The sequence below is a fragment of the Galeopterus variegatus genome, unplaced genomic scaffold (genome assembly GCF_000696425.1).
Source record: "Galeopterus variegatus unplaced genomic scaffold, G_variegatus-3.0.2 Scaffold195, whole genome shotgun sequence".
Taxonomy (NCBI): domain Eukaryota; kingdom Metazoa; phylum Chordata; class Mammalia; order Dermoptera; family Cynocephalidae; genus Galeopterus; species Galeopterus variegatus.
This window is the reverse complement of record NW_007726306.1, coordinates 487,939-507,836: the sequence shown is the minus strand read 5'-3', so window position 1 is coordinate 507,836 and position 19,898 is coordinate 487,939. Positions and strand designations below refer to the sequence as shown.

General features: G+C 48.9%; 1 protein-coding gene across 2 annotated transcripts; it reads left to right on the top strand.

The window, feature by feature from the left end:
• Positions 1–384: 384 nt before the first annotated feature.
• METTL22 (methyltransferase like 22) lies at positions 385–18,212 on the top strand. Of its 2 annotated transcripts, XM_008565121.1 has the most exons (12): positions 385–466; positions 2,498–2,666; positions 4,984–5,222; positions 5,304–5,364; positions 8,096–8,136; positions 8,225–8,369; positions 12,066–12,137; positions 13,615–13,668; positions 14,637–14,717; positions 14,978–15,080; positions 16,464–16,632; positions 18,098–18,212. In XM_008565121.1, exons 2-12 carry the CDS (start codon positions 2,534–2,536, stop codon positions 18,131–18,133), a joined length of 1,134 nt encoding a protein of 377 aa, XP_008563343.1. In that variant the 5' UTR covers positions 385–466; positions 2,498–2,533; the 3' UTR covers positions 18,134–18,212. The 2 variants fall into 2 exon arrangements, with proteins under 2 accessions (XP_008563343.1, XP_008563338.1); XM_008565116.1 differs by having other exon boundaries at positions 4,984–5,364.
• Positions 18,213–19,898: the final 1,686 nt, after the last annotated feature.

Here is a 19,898-nt window from a genome sequence, read left to right as displayed (position 1 = left end):
ATAACAAGTACTTACAGCAAGAATAACGATAACAGCGATAATAAATAGCTGGCATGCTGGTTAACACCCAGGCTTTGGAGCCCTGCATCCCACGTTCGAATCCAGACCTTACCACTTAGTAGCCGGGTGACTTTGAGCGAGTTAACTCCTTTAGAGGAGTGAGTTCGGCCACCCACGCGCAGACACACCCACACCCAGGCCGCTGACCCCAGCAAACTGTGACAGGCGAGAGCTGCGCGGCCTCTTTCTGCTGTCCCACCCCCGAGCTCCCAGAGGGCAGCACGTGTCCGCCAGCGGCCCCGCACGCATGCGCGGACCAGGCAGATAGGCGTGGCCACGGGGTAATGCGGACAAGCGGACGCATGCGGGGGGCGTGGCTGCGCCTGCGCAGACTGCCTGTTATGGCGGTCCCCGGAGTCCCGCGATAAAGTTGTCGGGTGAGACTCCCGGCTGAGGCCCGCGGCGGGTAAGTCCCTGGGAGAGGCGGCAGGACGGGGTATGGTCAGGGGGACGCCTGGCTTTGAAATCCGTACTCCCACGGACCTGAAGCCCAAGCCCCTAAGGCCCGACCGCACTCTCAGCCTCAGTTTCCCCTTCTAAACAAGGATATTGGGGGAAGTTCATGTCCTCACCTGCGTTTCCGTACGGGATCCAGGCAGCCTCCCTCACCTTCGGATTAGGAAGGGAGGGCCATGTCCGAGCTGTGACTGCCTTTTGAGAGGCAGTACTTAACCCATAAGAGTGAGGTCAGGCAGGTGGCAGCCCCTCACTCCGACTTTTCCCCATATCCCCGGACCTTGGTTCCTGCAGCTTCCTAGTGGCACCTAGCAGAGAGCAAGACTTCAACAAGGGGAATTATTCCAATTCCCTGATCCCAGTAAACTGCTTTTAGGGAAACCCCGACTGGGAACCTATAGGAGAGGAAGGAGGACAGCGTGTGAATCTGGCCCCCACAGCCTTAGAAGAGCCAAGACCGCCTGTCAGCTCTTGCTGCAGGAATGAACCTGCAGCCTTAAGTGGGGTGGGTGGTAAGGTCCCATCTGCAGTGTGGTCTCCTTCCTCATCTCTGCCCAGTGAGGAGAGGAGCCGGAAGCCCATCCAGCCCCAGCATTTCCAGACGGAGACTCTGAGACAGCTATTTTTAACTGGAGAAACTGACCATTGCCTTTTTCTATCTTCTTAGCATTCCCTTAATAATAGTAATTATGTTGTTATAATGTTAATACTTGTTACCGATTGAACGTTTAATGTGTTCTGAGCCCTGAAAGTGAACATTGTCTCAGTTACTCCTCACACAGGCCCTGAGAAGTGAAGTGATTTTCCCAAGGTCACATAGCTAAGAGATGGGAGACGGGTTGACCCTTGGTCTGCCCAGCTTCAAAGCCCATCAGACTGCTGCTGTTTGATGCTTTTTGATGCAGTGGAACATTTGGTTGGAGGGAGATCCTTCCTATTTTTGACCACTTTGCCTCAGACATGATTTTCTAAATTTTAGTTATTGCTGTGTCACCTTCATAATTTTTCCATATCAGTATATCTCCTGCACAGTGATCCTCTTGTTTTTCCTTTAAATCCACTCACTTTTAAAATTTAATTTGAAAGCTTTAAAACAGGAAATGATATGTGGGTAGATGGTGTCAGTTTCTAGAATAAAAAATACTAAAGGAGGCTGGCTGGTTAGCTTAGTTGGTTAGAGTGTGGTACTGATAACACACCAAGGTCCAGGGTTCAATCCCTGTACCAGCCAGCACCAAAAAAAGAAAAAATTGAAAAGACTAAAGGGCCATAGCAACTAAATGCAAAGCATAAATTGTGATTGGGTTCTGGTTTGGGAAAAAATAGTTATGAAAACAGTCGGGAGACAGATGGAGAAAATTGACTATAGACTGGGGCTTAGCTGATATTAGAGAATCATGGATTATCTTAGGACTGCCAAAGTTCACGTGGGTATATAGGAAAATGTTCTTAGGAGACAGACACTAAAGAAAAATTTAGGGGTAAAGTGGGATGTCTGCAGTGTACTCTCAGAGGGGTCAAAGGGAAAAAATCAGATAGTTGGGTAGTTGGTAGATAGATAGGGTGAGTACATAAGGCAAAATGTTGATGGTCATTGAATCTAAGCAGTAGGTATATGGCTGTTTATTACGCTATTCACCCTCTTGTCTGTTGGGAAATTTTTATAATAAAAATATGGAATAAATAAAAAGAGGAAGGAAATTTTATTTATCACTGTAAGTGGGAATTCAGATCCCTTGCTGTAAATAAAAGTTTGCTATGAAAATGAATACAGTACAGACAAAAGAACAATTAAATTCTAACTGGATTGTTTTCCCTTGCTAAGGCTCTGAGACTTTCTCCTTAGGAAAAATCAAGAGGAAATTGAAAAAGGGAAGCACTTTCTCGCAGGTGGTGCAAAGCTATTGGCCACCTGGTGGGGTGTGGCTACACTGTTCCCCTCTGGGAGCTGCCATCCTGAAAACATGTTATTGCCTCTCAGGTGCTCCTGTCCCAGAATTAATGTGGAACCTGGGCCATGGTACAGTTGGCTTCTGCCCCAGCCATGAACGAGGTCACTTTCAGAAGCGACACCGTGCTGTCGGATGTGCACCTTTACACCCCGAACCAGAGACACCTCATGGTGCGGCTGAATGGTGTGGGGCAGCCTGGTAAGGTCCTGGGCCTGGGCGGAGCTGCCCAGTACCCTGCAGATCCCATTCATTTTCTGCTTTTTCTTACTGTATTCATCTTTTTGCAGAAAAGACTGGATTATTTAACTGTTGTTCTCACACCACTTAAGTGCCCTTCTTTCACTGAGCAGACTCCTGTGCTTTCCTGAGCACCTACTGTGTGCCGGGCCCAGGACCCAGTGCTGGGACCACTGTAGTGAACAAGCCAAGCTCTGCCCACAGCAAGCCCACAGTCCAGAGGGGAGACAGGACTGGTGCTCCCTTTCTCCATGGCTGTCCATCCCCACGGCCCCTACCCCAGTCAGCCACTGCCATCGCTTGCTTGGCTGCCTCTCTCCCTGGGGCTCCCTGGCTTGTCTCCTGCACACCCTCCCCTCCTCATCTCTCTGGCAGCCAAGGGGGTCTTTTGGAAATGTAGATCAAATCACAGCACTCCCCTGATTTAGACCCTCCAGTGGCTTCCCACTGCTCTCAGAGTAACACCCGGACTCCTCACCTTGGCCTCCAAGGTTTCACCCAACCCGGCCTCTGCCTGTGTGTTTACCCTTAATGTCACTTTCCCTCTTCCTCACTCCTCTACGGCCACTTTCAACCCCTTTTTATCCCTCAAACACTATACGCGCTTCCCTCCCTCAGCACCCAGAACATTCTTCCTTCCACGCCCTGGCTCCTCAAGTGTCATCTCCTCAGACAGGCCCTCCCTGGCCACTCTCCCTAACGCTGATTACCCTGGATTAGCTTGTTGTTCTGGTGTGATTATTTATAACCCCCCTTTTCCTCCTGTTCCAATATAAATAGTACAATACATTAGGGGTCTGTAAACTACAGCCTGTGGGGCCACATCTGGCCTGCAGCTATATTTTGTAAATAAAGTTTTATGGAAACACAGCCATGCCCATTCATTTGTATGTTTTTGCAGCAGCTTTTGTGCTGCCATGGCTGAGTTAAATAATTACAACAGAAATCTCATTGCCCACAAAAGTTAAAATATTTGCTGTATAACCTGTTTACAGAAGAAGTGTGTGGATCCCTGTATGCTATGGTTTCCATGTCTGTGTCACACAGAATATAATAGTTTTACTGTATTTATAGCAGTTAACACATGAATTGTAATTATCTTGTTTACTTGTTTAATGTTTGCTCCTCCCAACCTGTAAAGATTTCACATTCTGCTTTGTATCCCCAGCACCTAGCATGGTACTCAGCACACAGCCTATTTTCAATGATTGATTGCTGAATAAATGAGTGAAGTGCTTCAAAAGTTGTCTTAATCCCAGGATGCTCTAGGAGCCTAGAGGAGAGGCACCAAATCCAGCCATGGAGAAGACACCTGAGTTCAGTCCTAAAAACTGAGAAGACTCCATGCAGACAAAGAAGGGAAAGAAAGGCATCCCAGGCAGAAGGAACAGCCTGTGCAGAAGGCTGGAGGCAGGCGCTGTAGTCAGGCCCTTCCTGTCGAGGCCCTGTCCATAGTGTTCACAGTTCCATTTTCACTTGGAGAAAGTGGAGAACAGTGAGCCCCACCTCATGCAAAGTAGGGGTGAAGGGAACAGAAGGGAAGAGAAAGGACTGGAAACGTAGGTATTGGGTACCAATTCTGAACTAGTTCTGCAAATGAGGAAACTGAAGTTCAAAGCAGATAAGTGGCTTGCCTGGGGTCAGACAACTGGGGGGTAGACGAAGGGCTCAAGGACAGTGCTATTCACTCTGAGGTTTTTGCACCTGCTATCTCTGGCTCACCTCTCCTGGCACACACTTATTGAAACCTGTCCCAGTGACTTTCTGGCCACCAAATGGCAAGGGACACTTCATGTCCTTGTCCTGTCCTCTAGACCTTAAGAGGTGGAACAGTGTAGTGAGAAGGGCATCAGCTTAGGAGTCGAGCAGACTGAGTTTGAATACTACCTCAGCCTAGCCACATACAATGCTGTGTGGCCTTGGTCAGTTCACTTAACCTCGCTAAGCATCAGTTTCCACGTCTGTAAGATGGAGTTGATAATACTGTCTTCATAGCAATTGTGAGGATTAAATGAGATGACATTGGCCAAGTGCCTACATCGTAGATGCTCACAAAATGGTGGCTGCTCTTGGTGGTGGTGGTTGCTGCTTTGGTGGCCCCAGCCACCTAGCTGGTGGTCACAGCTGAATCAAGTGGGCCTTTTCTGCTGCTGTTAGTATATCTCCACCTGGCCTTTAAAAGGCTTTTCAGTTGGTATCAAATTTTCTCAAAAAAGGGAAGAAAAAAAGAAAGGACACCTGGAAATACTCTCACTTTGTGACTTGTCTTGCCTCTCAGTTTTCCTGTCCCAATTCAAGCTTCTGTGGAGCCAGGAATCTTGGACAGACTCGGGGGCTGAGAGTGGCGATCACAAAGATGTTCACACAGAGGAGACTCTTCCCACCAGGACAGGCAGCAGAGGATTACCTCCAAGAAGTGACCACAGTGATGAGGGTTCCTCCCTCCAGGCCGGGGCTGACACTGCTGGCCAGGAAGAGGCAGGAACTCAGCTGGATGAGGATGGGGATCTGGATGTGGTGAGAAGACCACAGGCCACCTCTTATCCCAACCCAGCGAGTCCTCCAAGAGACAAGGTACATCCCATGATTCTAACACAGGAAGAAGACATCATGGGAGATGAAGCACAAGACAGCAGCCCCCACGATGTCATCAAAATAGGTAAATAAAGGTCTGGCTCATCTGCCACCGAGGCAACTCCACAGTATCAGTCAGGGCACAAGAATGTTCTGAGCGTTGGCTCTGTGTTCCAGCCCAAGCCAGGTATTACAGGCAAGATAGGTTATCAGAACCAGCTCGGGCAAAGCTAGGAGCAAGTGGTGCCACCACCAGCAGGAAGAGCTTTCGAAAGACACAGGTCACTCTCCTGCTCAGGACTCCTCAGTAGCTCCCCATTGCCCTCAGGATCGAGTCCTAGTGACTCAGCTTACAAAGCCCTGTGTGACAAGGCCTCCGCTCCCCTCTCCTGCCTCAGCTCACACCATCACCAACCCTCACACCCTTTATCCTGTGCTTTCTCATCTGTTGGCCTCTCTCATGCTGTGCGTCCTCCCTGGAGTGCCTGCCCCCGGCCTCTGCTTTCTTAGCACGTTCCTGATTGTCGTACAAGTCTAAGCTTAGCCATCACCAGGAAGCCTCTCTGCTGCTGCCTCCGCATCCCTGTTCTGCTCTAACTTGGTGTGCTGGGGGTGCAGATCAGGGTAGAATTTGTGGAAGACTTGGCCGGGCTGGACTGGCAACAGGGAGCCATGGGAGACTCTAGAGCTGCAGCTTGGCAGATGGAGAGTGATGTAGGTGCAAACTTAATCTGGAGGAGGGTTGTGAGCTAATCAGACGGGCTGGGAGCTGGGAGCTAGAGGCCAGGTGGGAAAGGGCAGATAGGGAAGTGGCAAGAAAAGTGGGGCAGAAAAGGAGTTTCAGCAGCCACTCAGCAGCAGAATCAAGAGCAGGGCTGTGGACCTAAAGCCGCAGGAGGACTCTCCACCCCCACCTTCCCTCCAAGCATGCACCAAGCCTTCAGCCTGGGAGCCTCTGCCCCAAGCTTTTTAAACAGTGTCCCTGGGCACCCTTTTGGGTTCTGCCCCACTTGAGAAGGAACATCTCCCTTTGGGATGGGGCCACTGAGGAGCTGTCACATAAACAGCAGATGATCTTACAGGGAACCCTACATCTGCCACTTTCTAGTTCCATGACCTGCAGAGCCTGCTGTGCCTCTCCCAGCCTCATTTCCCTCATCTATCAGATAATTCTTGAACTTGTGTCACTGAGAGGTTTCGAATGAGAAAGTATTTAGCACAGTGCCTGGCATGGTGAAGGTGCATTTTACATTAACTTTTACAAATGGTAATGCTGAGCCTCAGTGTCTTCATCTGTAACATGGGGATGATCCAGATCAAGTAAGGTCTCAATGGCACCCAGCCCTGGGCCTGGCTCAGAAGGTGTCCATCCAGTAAATGTTCATTCAGTGAAGGAACTCAGCCATTGGGTGGTTTGGTGGATATTTCCATTCCAGTTTCAAACCAGGCGACTACATGTTAGGCCATAACAATCCGAAGTTCTTTTGAAAGGAGCATATCTTATTGAAAGTGACTTCCAAACCACAGTATCAAATCCACCAAAGATGCTGGTGGGCAGTGCCTTAGTCACTTTTTTATTCAGGGCTCAGATTCTCAGTCTGCACATAGGACAGAAATCTTTGGTCAAATTTATCCTGGAGAAACCCTCAGAGCAGTGGCCCAGGTCTCCAGTAGGATCACACATAGCCAGTTTCTCTCCTGGCTTGGGGACAGACAGAGCAGTTGGCTTATGTTCTGGACCCCTGTTGTATGAATAGCATAAATCTTTAAACATGGCAGCTCCCCCGGCACAATGAGATGCTCATGCTCTGAGAGCTCGCAGGAACCAAAAAGAAACTAGGAAAGTGCTGGCTGCCCCACCCACCTCCTGGGGCAGACCTCAGGGAGGGGGCATGGGGTAGATCACCCATACCACTCACAACCCTGTCATCCTCCAACCTCTGCCCTCCCTTGGTCCCCCATCCCTGCCGCTTTTCTCCTTTTTTTCTGTGTGTGAACATGTGGTTTGAATTGTGCGAGTTTGATAAGCATGTGAAGCTGCCCTACTGTGTGTGTTGGTGTGTGTGTTCCTTTGACAGCTGTTACCATCTCACTTAAAAATACTAGAGCAAGTGCTATTTAACAGCAAAAATGTTTTGTACTATTCCTTTTTCTCTTTCATATTTCCATTCCCTTCCCCCCAATCACTAGAGTTTTATCCTAATACAAGTATATTTTGTGCTTGAGAATACTTATCATACTTTTCTTTACCTTTTTTTTTTGCAAGCTGGCAGGTATGGGGATCTGAACCCTTGACCTTAATGTTATCAGCACCACACTCTAACCAAGTGAGCTACCCAGCCAGTCCCTCTTTAGCCTTTTAAAAAGATTATAAATTCAAACTTAATTTGTTAACTTCTAGTGTGGTTCTAAGTGTAAGAAAATATTTTGGAATGAGCTGTGATGATTATTAGCATATAAATACATTATGATGGTAAAGTTGTAGTCAGTGAACACAAAAATGTTTAATGTTATGCACATGTGTTTAAATTAGGTTGGATTGGGACCTGATGTGACCCAGTGTTCGAGCTGGGGAGCAGCTATATCCAGTTATCTGAAAGAGAGTGAGCCACTGCGGCTGGTCTCTGAGTGTTGCTCAGAGCCCCCTTCCCAAGTGGCAGCATGGCCTGCATTTCTGCTTCTTTTCAGAATGCCTAACTCCAGCACCCATGAGACAGGATGGCAGGTTGCCACATACCCCCTGTCTTGTCTTGTGGTTTTCTGTCCATCCCCATCTTCACAGTGGGCATTTCTCTTTTGGTTTCCATCCTGTCTAGAACACACCATGGCCACACCCCTGGAGGATGTTGGCAAGCAGGTGGGTAGTTCTCATCCACTTCCCGTGGTCTTGAAGGGTCTCTGCAGAGCCTCATATCACCTGCTGTTTCTTGTCATCTCCCCTCCAGGTGTGGCGGGGTGCCCTGCTCTTGGCGGACTACATCCTGTTCCGACGGGACCTCTTCCAAGGGTGCACTGCACTGGAGCTCGGGGCGGGCACGGGACTCACCAGCATTGTTGCAGCCACCATGGCACGGACTGTTTACTGTACAGGTAACAGTGTGACATCTCAGGCTGAGGGCGATAGTCAGTTACCTTCACAGAGCATGTGCTGACCATATAGACACTGGAAATTGGACGTTGGCTGTTGTTGATTTTGCTGTCCTGTTCGCCCTGGTCTTCTCCACCTTCCATTTTTTTCCTCTGTAACCTCAGAATGACCCAGCATCGCCCACAGGTATAAGTTCATTGAGCTTCAGAAGGTGTTTGGTGCCTCTGCTAGAATCTCTGCTCACACCCGTAAGAAAGAGCAAATATCTCAGAAAACTATGAGGAATGTGCCCTTTTAAAAGGCTTTGAAAACAAGTCATTTCCTGATGATAGCAGTCTTCTACTCTTCGTGGAAGATTTGTAAAACTGCAAATAAAAATTACTCATATTTTACAATCCCTAGATGCATTCAACAGTATGCAGTTTATTGAGCACCTACTATGTGCAGGACACAGTTTTAGATATGGGATATCCAGCAGCAAGTAAAACAGACCAAGTCACTGCCTTCAGGGTGCTTATGTTTTAGAATCTCTATTTTAACTGCTCATATCTTTCTTTTGTTAAACAATCTTTTTCCTTTTCATTTGTGTATACATACGCCCAAACAATAGCTGAAAGCAAACTATATGTGCAGTGCTGCATCCTGCCAAAAATGTTGAAAAATATTTTTTTCAAGAGCATTTGTTTTTGTCATTAAAAATTATAAATATGGCTTATAATGACCAGGCTATTTTCATCTTTATTTTAAACCCTCCTCCTATTGCTGGGCATTTTGCTTGTTCCCATGAGTATTTTGCATTTGTCAGTTACACTGTGATGAACAACTTCATACGTCATTGATGATCCTTAGACTAGATTCCGAGAAGTGGGTGACTTTTCTTAAACTTTTGATGCATATTGCCAACTGATTTCTTTTTAAATTTTTGAATTTGAAATAATTCTGGACTCACAAAGAAGTTGCTAAAGTAATCCAGAAAGTGCAATATGCCCTTCATCCAGCTCCCCCCAGTGATCAAAACCAGCCAATTGAGGGCCGGCCTGTGGCTCACTCGGGAGAGTACAGTGCTGATAACACCAAGGCCATGGGTTCGGATCCTATATAGGGATGGCCGGTTCGCTCACTGGCTGAGCGTGGTGCTGACAACACCAAGCCAAGGGTTAAGATCCCCTTCCCAGTCATCTTTTCAAAAAAAACAAAGAAAACAGCCAATTGAGATGAATACAGTTTATGAGAGAGTAGTAGTCTCAAAAAATGAGCATTGTTATATTTTAAATCTTTAATATCTGCTAGACATAAAGAGGTATCTGCTGATGTGGTTTGCATTTTCTTGCTCCCTAGTAGATGTTTTCATGGCACAGATTTTTGCTTCTGAAACAGGATAGAGAAATCCCAGGATTACCTGTCATTTGGTTATAGTTTACAAATATGCCGAGTGAACCACCGGTCAGAAGTCTGTAGCGTGGCCATCCTGTTTGCTGCTCCTTAACAATTGCATGTAAATTGCCAGTAAGCACTTCTCAGAGTCAAGCCATAAAAAAACACCCAAGAGCTTTGCTCAGTGCCTACTGCCTAGTAGTAGGATATAATCAAGCCGTCTTATCCTTAGAGAAATTTACCAGCATGGAGAAGAAGAGAGCTCGAATTTATTGAGATAGCATGTTACAGTCAGCAAACACCCTTTCACATTCATCAGCACCTGGTTGTAACCTCACAGTGACCCTGGACGCTAGCCAGGGAGCCTGTTACCATCCTCCTTATCCAAATGGGCAGACTGATACTACGTTTAAATGGCTAGCCCAAGGTCATACACACAGCACTGATGAGAACCGAAACCCCTGACCCACACCTCCTGATTTGTAGTGTGGCGCACCTTCATCATGTGAGTGGTTTTCAGATCACAGCACATCCCACGGAGCAGAGTTCCATGAGCTCTGTCGGGGGCCAGTAAAGGGACAATGGGCACAGCAGCCCCCAGGGCTCTGAGTTCACTACTCAGCCAGATCTGTTCCTCTCTTACCTGTTTTATACATTAGACTCTCACATAAGGTCTCTTGACAAAAACTGTCATAATGGTTTAAAAACTGCTGAATCAAACTAAAAAGTTTCTGCACAGCAAAAGAAACAATTAACAGAGCTAAAAGACAGCCAACAGAGTGGGAGAAAATATTTGCAAAATACACATCTGACAAAGGACTAATATCCAGAATATATAAAGAACTCAAACATCTTTACAAGAAAAAAACAAGCAACCCAATCAAAAAATGGGCAAAAGAGCTAAGTAAGCATTTCTCTAAAGAAGATATGCAAATGGCCAACAGTCATATAGAGTTCCATGAGCTCTGTCGGGGGCCAGTAAAGGGACAATAGAGTTCCATGAGCTCTGTCGGGGGCCAGTAAAGGGACAATAGAGTTCCATGAGCTCTGTCGGGGGCCAGTAAAGGGACAATAGAGTTCCATGAGCTCTGTCGGGGGCCAGTAAAGGGACAATAGAGTTCCATGAGCTCTGTCGGGGGCCAGTAAAGGGACAATAGAGTTCCATGAGCTCTGTCGGGGGCCAGTAAAGGGACAATAGAGTTCCATGAGCTCTGTCGGGGGCCAGTAAAGGGACAATGTGGGGAAGAAGATATAACAACTATACTTTTTTTTGTAGTTGTTACAACAAACAAACGGAAAGGACATTCTTGGGGGGGAGGGGAGAGAGGGAGGAGGGCGGGAAGTGTCGGTGGTGGGCCATAATAATCATATATATTGTATATTGACAAAAGAAAAAATTAAAAAAAAAAAAAAAAAAAAAAAAAAAAAAAAAAAAACTGCTGAACCAGTCATGTGCTATCAGACATACATCATCAATATTCTCTTTACCTGGTTTTCCAAGAGAAGGGATAGGTCAGTCCCTTTAGCAAACATCCTTGGGGTACAGATGGTCTGGTCCTCAGGAGTTTGCAATGGGTGGGGTAGAGATGTCCACACCTTCAGTGGGCCAAACAAATGTCATCCACAAGACATTCTGTACCTTGCACACATACATTCTCCTAGTGGAAAATGAATTTTGGGCACAGCACTGCCACTGAGGACTCACTGTCTGCTGAAATGATGAGAAATCCCACCTCATGAGGGCAGCCAGGCAGCTTAGAGGGAGATGCTGGTGGCAGTGGACAGTGAATCATGCCTGGGAGAGCTTGCCTGGCCTGATTGAATCTGCTCTGCAGCCCCATTAATCATGTTGCAGCACTTGACCCCAGTCGGCTTTCCCAGGGTGTCAAAGAGCAAGCCTAGATTTGAAGTTAGAAAAACTTGGACTCACATCCCAGCTCTTGATCTTACTTGTTATGTGACTTTGCTCAAGTCACTTAATCTGTGAAATGGGGATATCGGTTGCTGGAGTTGTTATAAACATTGAAAGGGTGAGCTACATGCGTTTTTTATAAACTCAGGCAATGTTGGGAGCTCTCACCCCTTCCCTCTGCTTTTCACAGAGTCTGTCCCCACCAGAATGTGAATCTCTTATTTAGGGGAAAAAAATAATTAAATAGAGCCTTAAGGTGAACATATTTAATCTATGCAGTAAAACACACAGGAGAAGCCTTTCTTTAGTTTCTGCAGCTATGCCATTGGTATCTGCTCTCTCCAGGCAAAAACGGGGAGGTGAACATGTCGTCATGGTCTGCACTTTATGGCTTGCCCTTCTGTCATTGCAGATGTTGGTGCAGATCTCCTGGCCATGTGCCAGCGAAATGTTGCCCTCAACAGCCACCTGGCTGCTGCTGAAGGTGAGGCTCAAAGGGCCTTCTCCCCGGGAGGGAGGTTTCCCTGTTCGACTGGTGACATTGGGAGGTGGGTGCCACCTGCTTCCCTGTGCACAGGGTGAATGGGGAGCTCAACCTTTACATTGTCTGCCTTTACGTAGCCTCCTGTGCACAGGCAATATGTCCTTGGGTCGCCTCCTCCTTCCCATGTCTGCCACCACTTTCTGATTCAGCTCCCTCTCGCTGGCACATTGGCATTTGCACCCCTCCCGGTCTCCCCTGCTCCTTGTTTGACCTTTCTAAGATGCAGGCTTGACCTCTTCACTCCCTTCTGAAAACCTTCCAGGGGCTCCATACCTGCAGGGTAAAGCCTGAGCTCCTCCTTGAGTCCCCAGACCTCCCTGCCCTGGCCCCTGACAGTCCTGCTGGCCAGCCCTGCATCCAGTGAGCCAAGGACTCATTTCACAGACTTCCCTCTGCCCGGGATGTGCCTCATCCACATCTGCCTGATCATCGGATCTCTACGGCCTGCAGGAATGAGCTTACATGATAGATGACAGCAGTGGTCTCCTAATGGGACTGTCTGTCCAGACCCTGAGCAGCCTGAGGGGGCTTTTCTAGAGTCGGATCACTTGGCCCTACTGGCTGCAGGCCCTTCAGAGGCTTCCCACTGCTCCTGGCATAAGGTCCGGACTCCTCTGCTTGTCCCATCTTCTGCAGCACGTGCCCCCTCCTCATCCACTGCCCAGCTCCATCCACCCCCAGCCTGGCCTTCCTTGAGGCCCCTCCCCTTGCTGTTCCCTCTGCCAGGAGTGCTCTGCCCCTTCCTCCTCCTCACCAGCCCTCGTCCCCTCCCAAGCTCCAGACAGACACTAGTGACACCTCGAACCATTGCATTTGCACATCTGCCTGTGTGACTTCGTGACTGGTGTCTGTTGTCCCCACGAGATTACAGGCTCTACGGAGGCAGGGACTCTGGGTTTGATCACCACTGTCACAGTGTTTGTTGAATGCCCAGCATACAGCTGGCAGTCACCAAAAATTGGAAGGAAGGGGCGAGCCTGCTGTTTGAAGCCTTCTCTGACATAAGAGTTCTGTTCTCCTGTGCCTTTGACTCATCCTTGTGACGTTACCCTAACCACAGTCTTGCAGTTGTCTATTAAACCACCAGTCTCTCCTGGGGCAGCTGGCCCCCAAGGATGGGGACCGTGTCTGACAAATCTTTATATTCCCTGTGTCTGGCACAGTCGCTGACACTCAGCACTCAAAAAGTGCTGGAAGGATGGATGAATGGAGGGATGGGAAGGGCAGAAGGAGGGCCGGTGGGTAGATGGATAGATGGATGGATGGATGGATGGATGGGAAGGATAGATGGGAAGGAGGGAGAGAGGGAGGAGAACAGAAGGGGGGTGTAGGATGGGTGGATCTTGTTGTATAGTGTAAAAGTATCTTCGTCATTATGGCAAGAGTTTGAAGAGTTCTGTTGTTTTTGTTTTTACAGGTGGTGTACTTAAGGTCAAAGAACTGGACTGGCTGAAGGATGACCTCTGCACAGGTGTGTGTCTTCCTCTGATGTCTGGTTCCTCTGTCATTCCTCAAGGCCCTCGGCTCTGTGGCCTCAACTGAGCAACAGGGTCCCAGCTGCTGCCACAGTCCCACGGGCTCATGGCAAGTGCTCTTTGCTGGCCGATAAGCGACACCTTCATTCCCCAAGCACCCACTGCTGCGTGCTGGGCACTTATGTTCATTTTGTTATTCAGACCTCACAGTGTCACCGTGATGATCCCTGGATTATGAGTGGAGACTGGCACTCAGGTTAAGTGCCTGCCCAGGGTCACATAGCTGGTACATGGCAGAGTCAGGATGTGAACCCAAATCTGTCGGACTCGGGTGCATAGACCACTTCCTGCAAATGGTGGTGCCAGGAAGCCCATGGGATGGGACAGTTTTCTGAATTTCGTATACAAACTACTTCAGACCTGGATGCTTTCTCTTTCTTTGCTTAAAAATTTTTTTTCTTCTTCCTATCAGGTGTCAGACTGGCAGGTGAGGAAAATCATTCCTTGAGTACCTGTCACCTGCCAAGCACTTTGCATACTCTAGGTCCGTTAGGCTTCCAACCAATCCTATGATGGAAGTATTAGGCCCTCTCTATAAGTGTGAAAACTGCACCCCAGAGAGGTGAAGCAACTTTGCTGGGGTCACACAGCATATAAATGGGTCAGGAGTGCCCTGGACGGTGGTGCAGATCACATCTGTTGGGGCTGCTGGCCTAGGCAGCGGGCATGGCTGAGGTTTGCCTGCCCTTCACCAGCCAGGGCAGACCCCTGGTGGAAAGGGCATCTCTTATACTGTGACTCTCCACGTGGGTGGCCGTGGCCCGGAAGCTGGGGCACTGGGATTCAGGTCTGTCTGGCAGTGCCCTTTGTTACCTCCAGCCCTATTTCTTCTCCTGAAGCTTCTTTCAGTCAGTCTTGGTAAGAGCTGGTGGCCAAAGAGCACAAAACATCTTTTCTTTCTTAGATCCTGAGGTCCCCTTCAGTTGGTCAGAAGAGGAGATTTCTGACTTGTACGATCACACCACCGTAGTGTTTGCAGCCGAAGGTAAGAAAATTCTTCCTCATACGTGCCTTTGTCATTATGTGTAGTCATGTGCAGCGTCCTTTCACCTCCACTGAGTTCTCTGCACTTTGGAAGCATCTTTCTAGAACATTGTACCACATTTACATGCAGTTTCAATTCTGAGAACTGTTGCTATTCCGTGGTAATAAGGATCCTCCCTGTAGTGTCTGTGTGGGTCCCTCTGAGAAGCAGATTTCTCTGATACTTGCATGCCCTCCCCTAAGCCTTTTCTCTTCCCGCAGTGTTTTACGACGAGGACTTAACCAATGCGCTGTTTAAAACGCTCTCCCGACTCGCTCTCAGACTGAAAAATGCCTGCACGGCCATCCTGTCGGTGGAGAGGAGGTGAGCTCGGCTCCTGGGGGGTGTGCTGGCGTCCTGAGCAGTAGCCAGACTCACCTTCTAAATGCGTCGTTATCAGCATCATCATTATTATCACTTACTTAGCACCTACTGTGTGCCACACCTGTGCTGGTGCTTTACCTCACTTAATCCACATGCTAACCCAGTGAGCAGGCGCTCCTGGCCCCTTTTTACTGATGAAGAGAGGAGGGCTAAGAGACATCAAGGGCTTGTCCCAGCCACAGCAAGTTAGTGACAGACGGGGACTTGAGTGCAGACTGCGTGCCAGAGCCACAACGCTTGGCCAGCATGCTCTGTGGACAGCCTTTCCTCTTCCTGAACGTTCTCTCTGGGGTGCCATCTGTCCCCTCTGCTCCCCCAGGTCTCTTTCATCTCCCCAGTGCAGGCAGAGCCTCCTCACTTGACAGCCTCTCTGGGATGTTTCCACTTAAATATCCTCAAATATATGGCTTCTTTGATTGAGTGTCCCCCTTGTTATAGCTATAGAGCTAGACATTGTAAATACACTTTTCTCTAATACTTATGATAGTGTCCAACTTTTCTGAGGGCAGAATGGAATACACAGCAAAAACTGGAAAACTGAACATATTTCTTGACCCAGCAGTTCAACATCAGAAACGCACCATGTGGAAACACTCATGGCTGCGTACAAAGCCATGTATACTTGCATGTGCCTTGCCGCCTTATTTAATATACCAATAATGCTAAAGACTTCCTCCCTCTCTCCGTCTTCCTCCATCTCTCCCCCTTTCCCCCTCCCCCTCCCCTCTCTCCCTATCCCTCTCTCTCTCCTCTCTCCTCTCTCCCTCTCCCCACTCTCTGTCCCTCTGTGTCTCTCTCCCTCTCTCTCTCTCTCCCTCCCTCCCTCGAATCTCCCCAACTCCACTGACTTCTGACAATGTTATCTCCATCCTCTGTGTGCTCAGTCTTCCACATCTCCCTCTGCCATTGCCTGCCATTCATTCATTCCACGGATGGTGATGGGGCAACTTCACATGCAGATTCCATGCAGGGCAAAGGCAGGACAGGCAGCAGAAGCCCAGGGAGGCTCGTCCTCAAGTATTGATCTGAGTCTGTCTCTTGCACCAGTTCATAGCTCCCCAGAGGCAGGGACTGTCCTTTTCTTTCTAGCAGTGTCATCGTGGGCACATGACTTCAGCTTTCTGAGCCTCATTTTCCACATCTGTAATGGAGGTGGTAACAAGACTGTGGTACAGATTGGGGAAGGCCCTGCCCCCCAGTGCTGAGCATGCAATAGGGACTCAGCCACAGTTCCCCGATGGGAAATGACATCAGGGAGGCAACGGGAAGCACAGAACTCTTCCAGGTAATGACGGCAGCATGCGTGGGGTGCTTGGTTTGCAGGCTCAACTTCACACTGAGACACCTGGACGTCACGTGTGAAGCCTACGATCACTTCCGCTCCTCCTTGCACGCGCTGGAGAAGCTGGCCGAGGGCAAGATGCACTTCGTGGTGGAGCCCGTGGAGGCCTCGTTCCCGCAACTCTTCGTGTACGAGCGCGTCCAGCAGCTGGTAGGTCTGGCCAGCACAAGGGGCCTACATTTGCTTTGGCCTGAAGCTGCTGAGCCCAGGCCAAGGAGGGGATGAACCCAGCCCTGCAAACACAGAGCCCCACCCCATGCTCCTGCAGAAGCCAGGGCTGCGGTCTTGATGCTTTATTAGTGAAACTTGTGGGGGGATCTACAGCCCGTTCTTAGTAGTCACAATGTCCAGAGGTGGCCCACAGGCAATACATCACCTTCAACTTGATAGCATATTCTCTCCCTGTGGGAAACAGTTCAAACTCCAAAGGAAGCAGCACAAATGGCCAGAGGTTTTTTGGGGAGCAAGAAGTCAGGAAGGGGACTTGGTGGGTGCAGATCTGGATGCAGTGGCCCCAGTGTGGCGGCTGATGGATGCATCTTCACTGTGGAAATATCCTGGCCTCTCAGACTGAACAGGCTTGTCTCATTTCTGCTGGCCCTTGTGACCCAGGTACAGTGAGACCCCATCATATCAGGCCTCAAGGCGATCATTCTAACAGTGAGAGCTAACACTCTCCAGGTGCTGTCTAAGCACCTCTCATCCGCTGTCTCAGTTAATGTCACAACAACAGCCAAGACAGGTTGAGTCCCTCAGACAGGAAAAGGCAGAGCTGAGACTTCATCCTACACATCACTTCCTATTACAGCATTTAAACCCAGCATTGGGAAATCTGAAAAGTCAAAATTACCCTTAAAAATCCCTTAAAATTATCAGGAGCTAGATTCATAGAAGTCCACAGACAGAACTAACTTCTCTCATTCTCTGTGTCTTCTGGCTGTGGCCTCCCTTTCTCTGGGTTTGTGGCAACCCCGCCTTGTTCCGAGGAGGAATTGGGGAGGCTGAGGGGGTAACAAGTAGCACTCTCACCTCCCATCCCATTTCCCAAGCATGCGCAGCGCACAATTTGTGTGGGTTCCCTGTGCCAGGAGGACCTTCCGGTCATTGCTGCACCCACTCTGAGCGCCTCCCTGCCTGTGGGCTCAACCTGTCTCCAAGCAGTTGGCAAGCAGAGGCTGCTCCTGCCAGTGAGGACACTAGGTTGCCACTAAGAACTTGGCCTGTTGTACATTCTCCACCGGCCAGTGCTAAGGGTACCATCCCTTAACAAAGAAAACTAGCTCCCTACAAAGTTCAACAGCCATGGGATATGGTGCTTAAGACCCCCCCAAAGTGGAGAGGTTGTGGTGACCTGCTGCCGTTCTCCTGGTCCCTTTTGATGTGTGACATCTGATGCTGGAACTTGGTCCGTCCAGCTTCTCTGCCACAGTAAGACGGAAAGAACAGCCCAGAGCAACAAAGAAATAGGAGGTAGTGCCCGCGCCTATGCCAGCTTGGGTGTTGCCATGGTTTGCATATCACTTGACCACTTTCTTTGGCTAATTACTTTCCTATGTGAAATTGTGATTGTCCTGTTTGCGTACTTCAGGGACCCTCCTTTCTCTGTTTGCTGCAGGAGCTCTGGAAGATTGTGGCAGAACCAATAATATGACCCGTCACATCGATGAGGCATGACATCTGGACAGTTATTGCGATATATTTCTAATAAAATCAAAAGCTTACCAAAGTAACACACTCGAAATTTTGTCGTTTTAAAAATACAGTTCATCCAACCTAAATGTCCATCAATGGATGATTGGATAAGGAAACTGTGGTATATACACACTGTGGAATACTACTCTGCCATAGAAAAGAATGAAATTCTCCCATTTGCAACAACATGGATGAACCTGGAGAAACTTACATTGAGTGAAATAAGCAAAGCACAGAGGGATAAATACCGCATGTGCTCACTCATATGTGGGAGCTAAGAGAGAAAGGGAGGAAGGAAAGAAAGACCACAGTAGTCCCGTGGTCTTACAGAGGGAGGGAATATTCCTAGGGCTACAAAGTGGAGTTGGGGGGGTAGAGAGGTGGGGAGATAGTTGGGTAGGGACATGGGGTACAAAAGTAATTTCTGGTAATGGATATGCCCTCAGTATGAATCTGGCCCTCACATCATGGGCATGAAGGGTGACAATTAGCTATGCATTTCATGAATATTCATAATAAAAAAATAAAAATACAGTTCATGTACTTTATGTGACGCAGGCTGGTGTTCTGGGGTCTGTGGCCGCCTCCCAGCAGCAGCGACATCATTATCATTCTGGGCTGGGACGCAATTAGTCGCCTGTGTTTCTCAAGCTTCCAGTGCTTGTGCTGGGTGTTTCCAGAGCCGCTTGGTCAAATTGCGCAAATGCTCTCAACTTGGTTCCTCTCAGGTCAGCTACTCTAGCTGTGTACTCACTTGGGGCTGGGGCCGGGAGCCGAGGCTGTGCGGCTAGTTTTTCTGCTCCCCCCTGCCAGTGTTTACAAATGCTTTTCATATCGTTTCCACAATTGTCTAGTAACGTGACCCAGCACAAAAGCCTCATTTTCCTCCAAGGCTGTGAGTGCTCTGTCCCGTCCCTCCAGTGCCAGTGGGGCCCGTGTGGAGGAGTGGACTGCACTGGCAGGTGGCCTTTGTTCTTCATTTTAACCCTTTATAGCCAAGGTCGAGTATGCTTAAAGCAAACACTGTAGCTGCCCTCTTGGGTCACATGTAGTTGACCCAGGGTCCCATGCAGTGATCTGCATTGTAGGTGTTTCCCCTCTTCAGCCTCGGCTTGTTTCCTCCTCCCCTCGGTCTGCATTGTGCATCACAAGTGTGTGTGTCTGTCTGGTTTTCTATTTTTCTATCTGTGCCTCTCTCCTCCCGTCTCCCCCTTCCTGTCGCTCTCTGTGTCCCTCTCCCGCTGTCTCTTGCTCCTTCTCTCTCTGCTTTTCTCCAGTTTGGGTCCCATCTTCCTGCTACTCCTGGCCTTCCCTGTAGCCCTCTCCTCCTGTGTTAACTACCACTGTGCATTCTGTACCAGGACCCCGTGTGGCCCCCACCCCATCTGTCCCTCATAGCTTGTATCTCCTCCTGGCCTCGAGTCCAGCTGTCCCTGCCCATACTCCCTTCTCCCCAGGCACCCAGGTCTGATTCCCAGGCCCATCGTACCCCAGACTGGCTTATCCTGGCACCACGGGCAAGGCATTTGCAAGTCTAAACTCATTTCATCCTCCCAATAAATCTAGGGGGTCAGCAGCCTAGTTATACCCACTCTGCAGTTGAGAAGACTGAGGCTCTAAAAGAAGATCTCCCTGAAGTCAGAGACCTTCTCTTACACATCACTATTGCTGGCATATGGTCTGGCACAGAATAGACCTCAATATACGTTGTTGAATGAATTATT

What these genes read in the sequence shown, in the direction of transcription:
- METTL22 (XM_008565116.1), top strand. Translation starts at nt 2,534, where the DNA reads ATGGTACAGTTGGCTTCTGCCCCAGCCATGAACGAGGTCACTTTCAGA. An exon ending in GAATGGTGTGGGGCAGCCTG is followed by an intron (nt 2,667 to 4,983) that starts GTAAGGTCCTGG and finishes CTTGCCTCTCAG; the next exon opens with TTTTCCTGTCCCAATTCAAG. An exon ending in ACGGACTGTTTACTGTACAG is followed by an intron (nt 8,370 to 12,065) that starts GTAACAGTGTGA and finishes CTGTCATTGCAG; the next exon opens with ATGTTGGTGCAGATCTCCTG.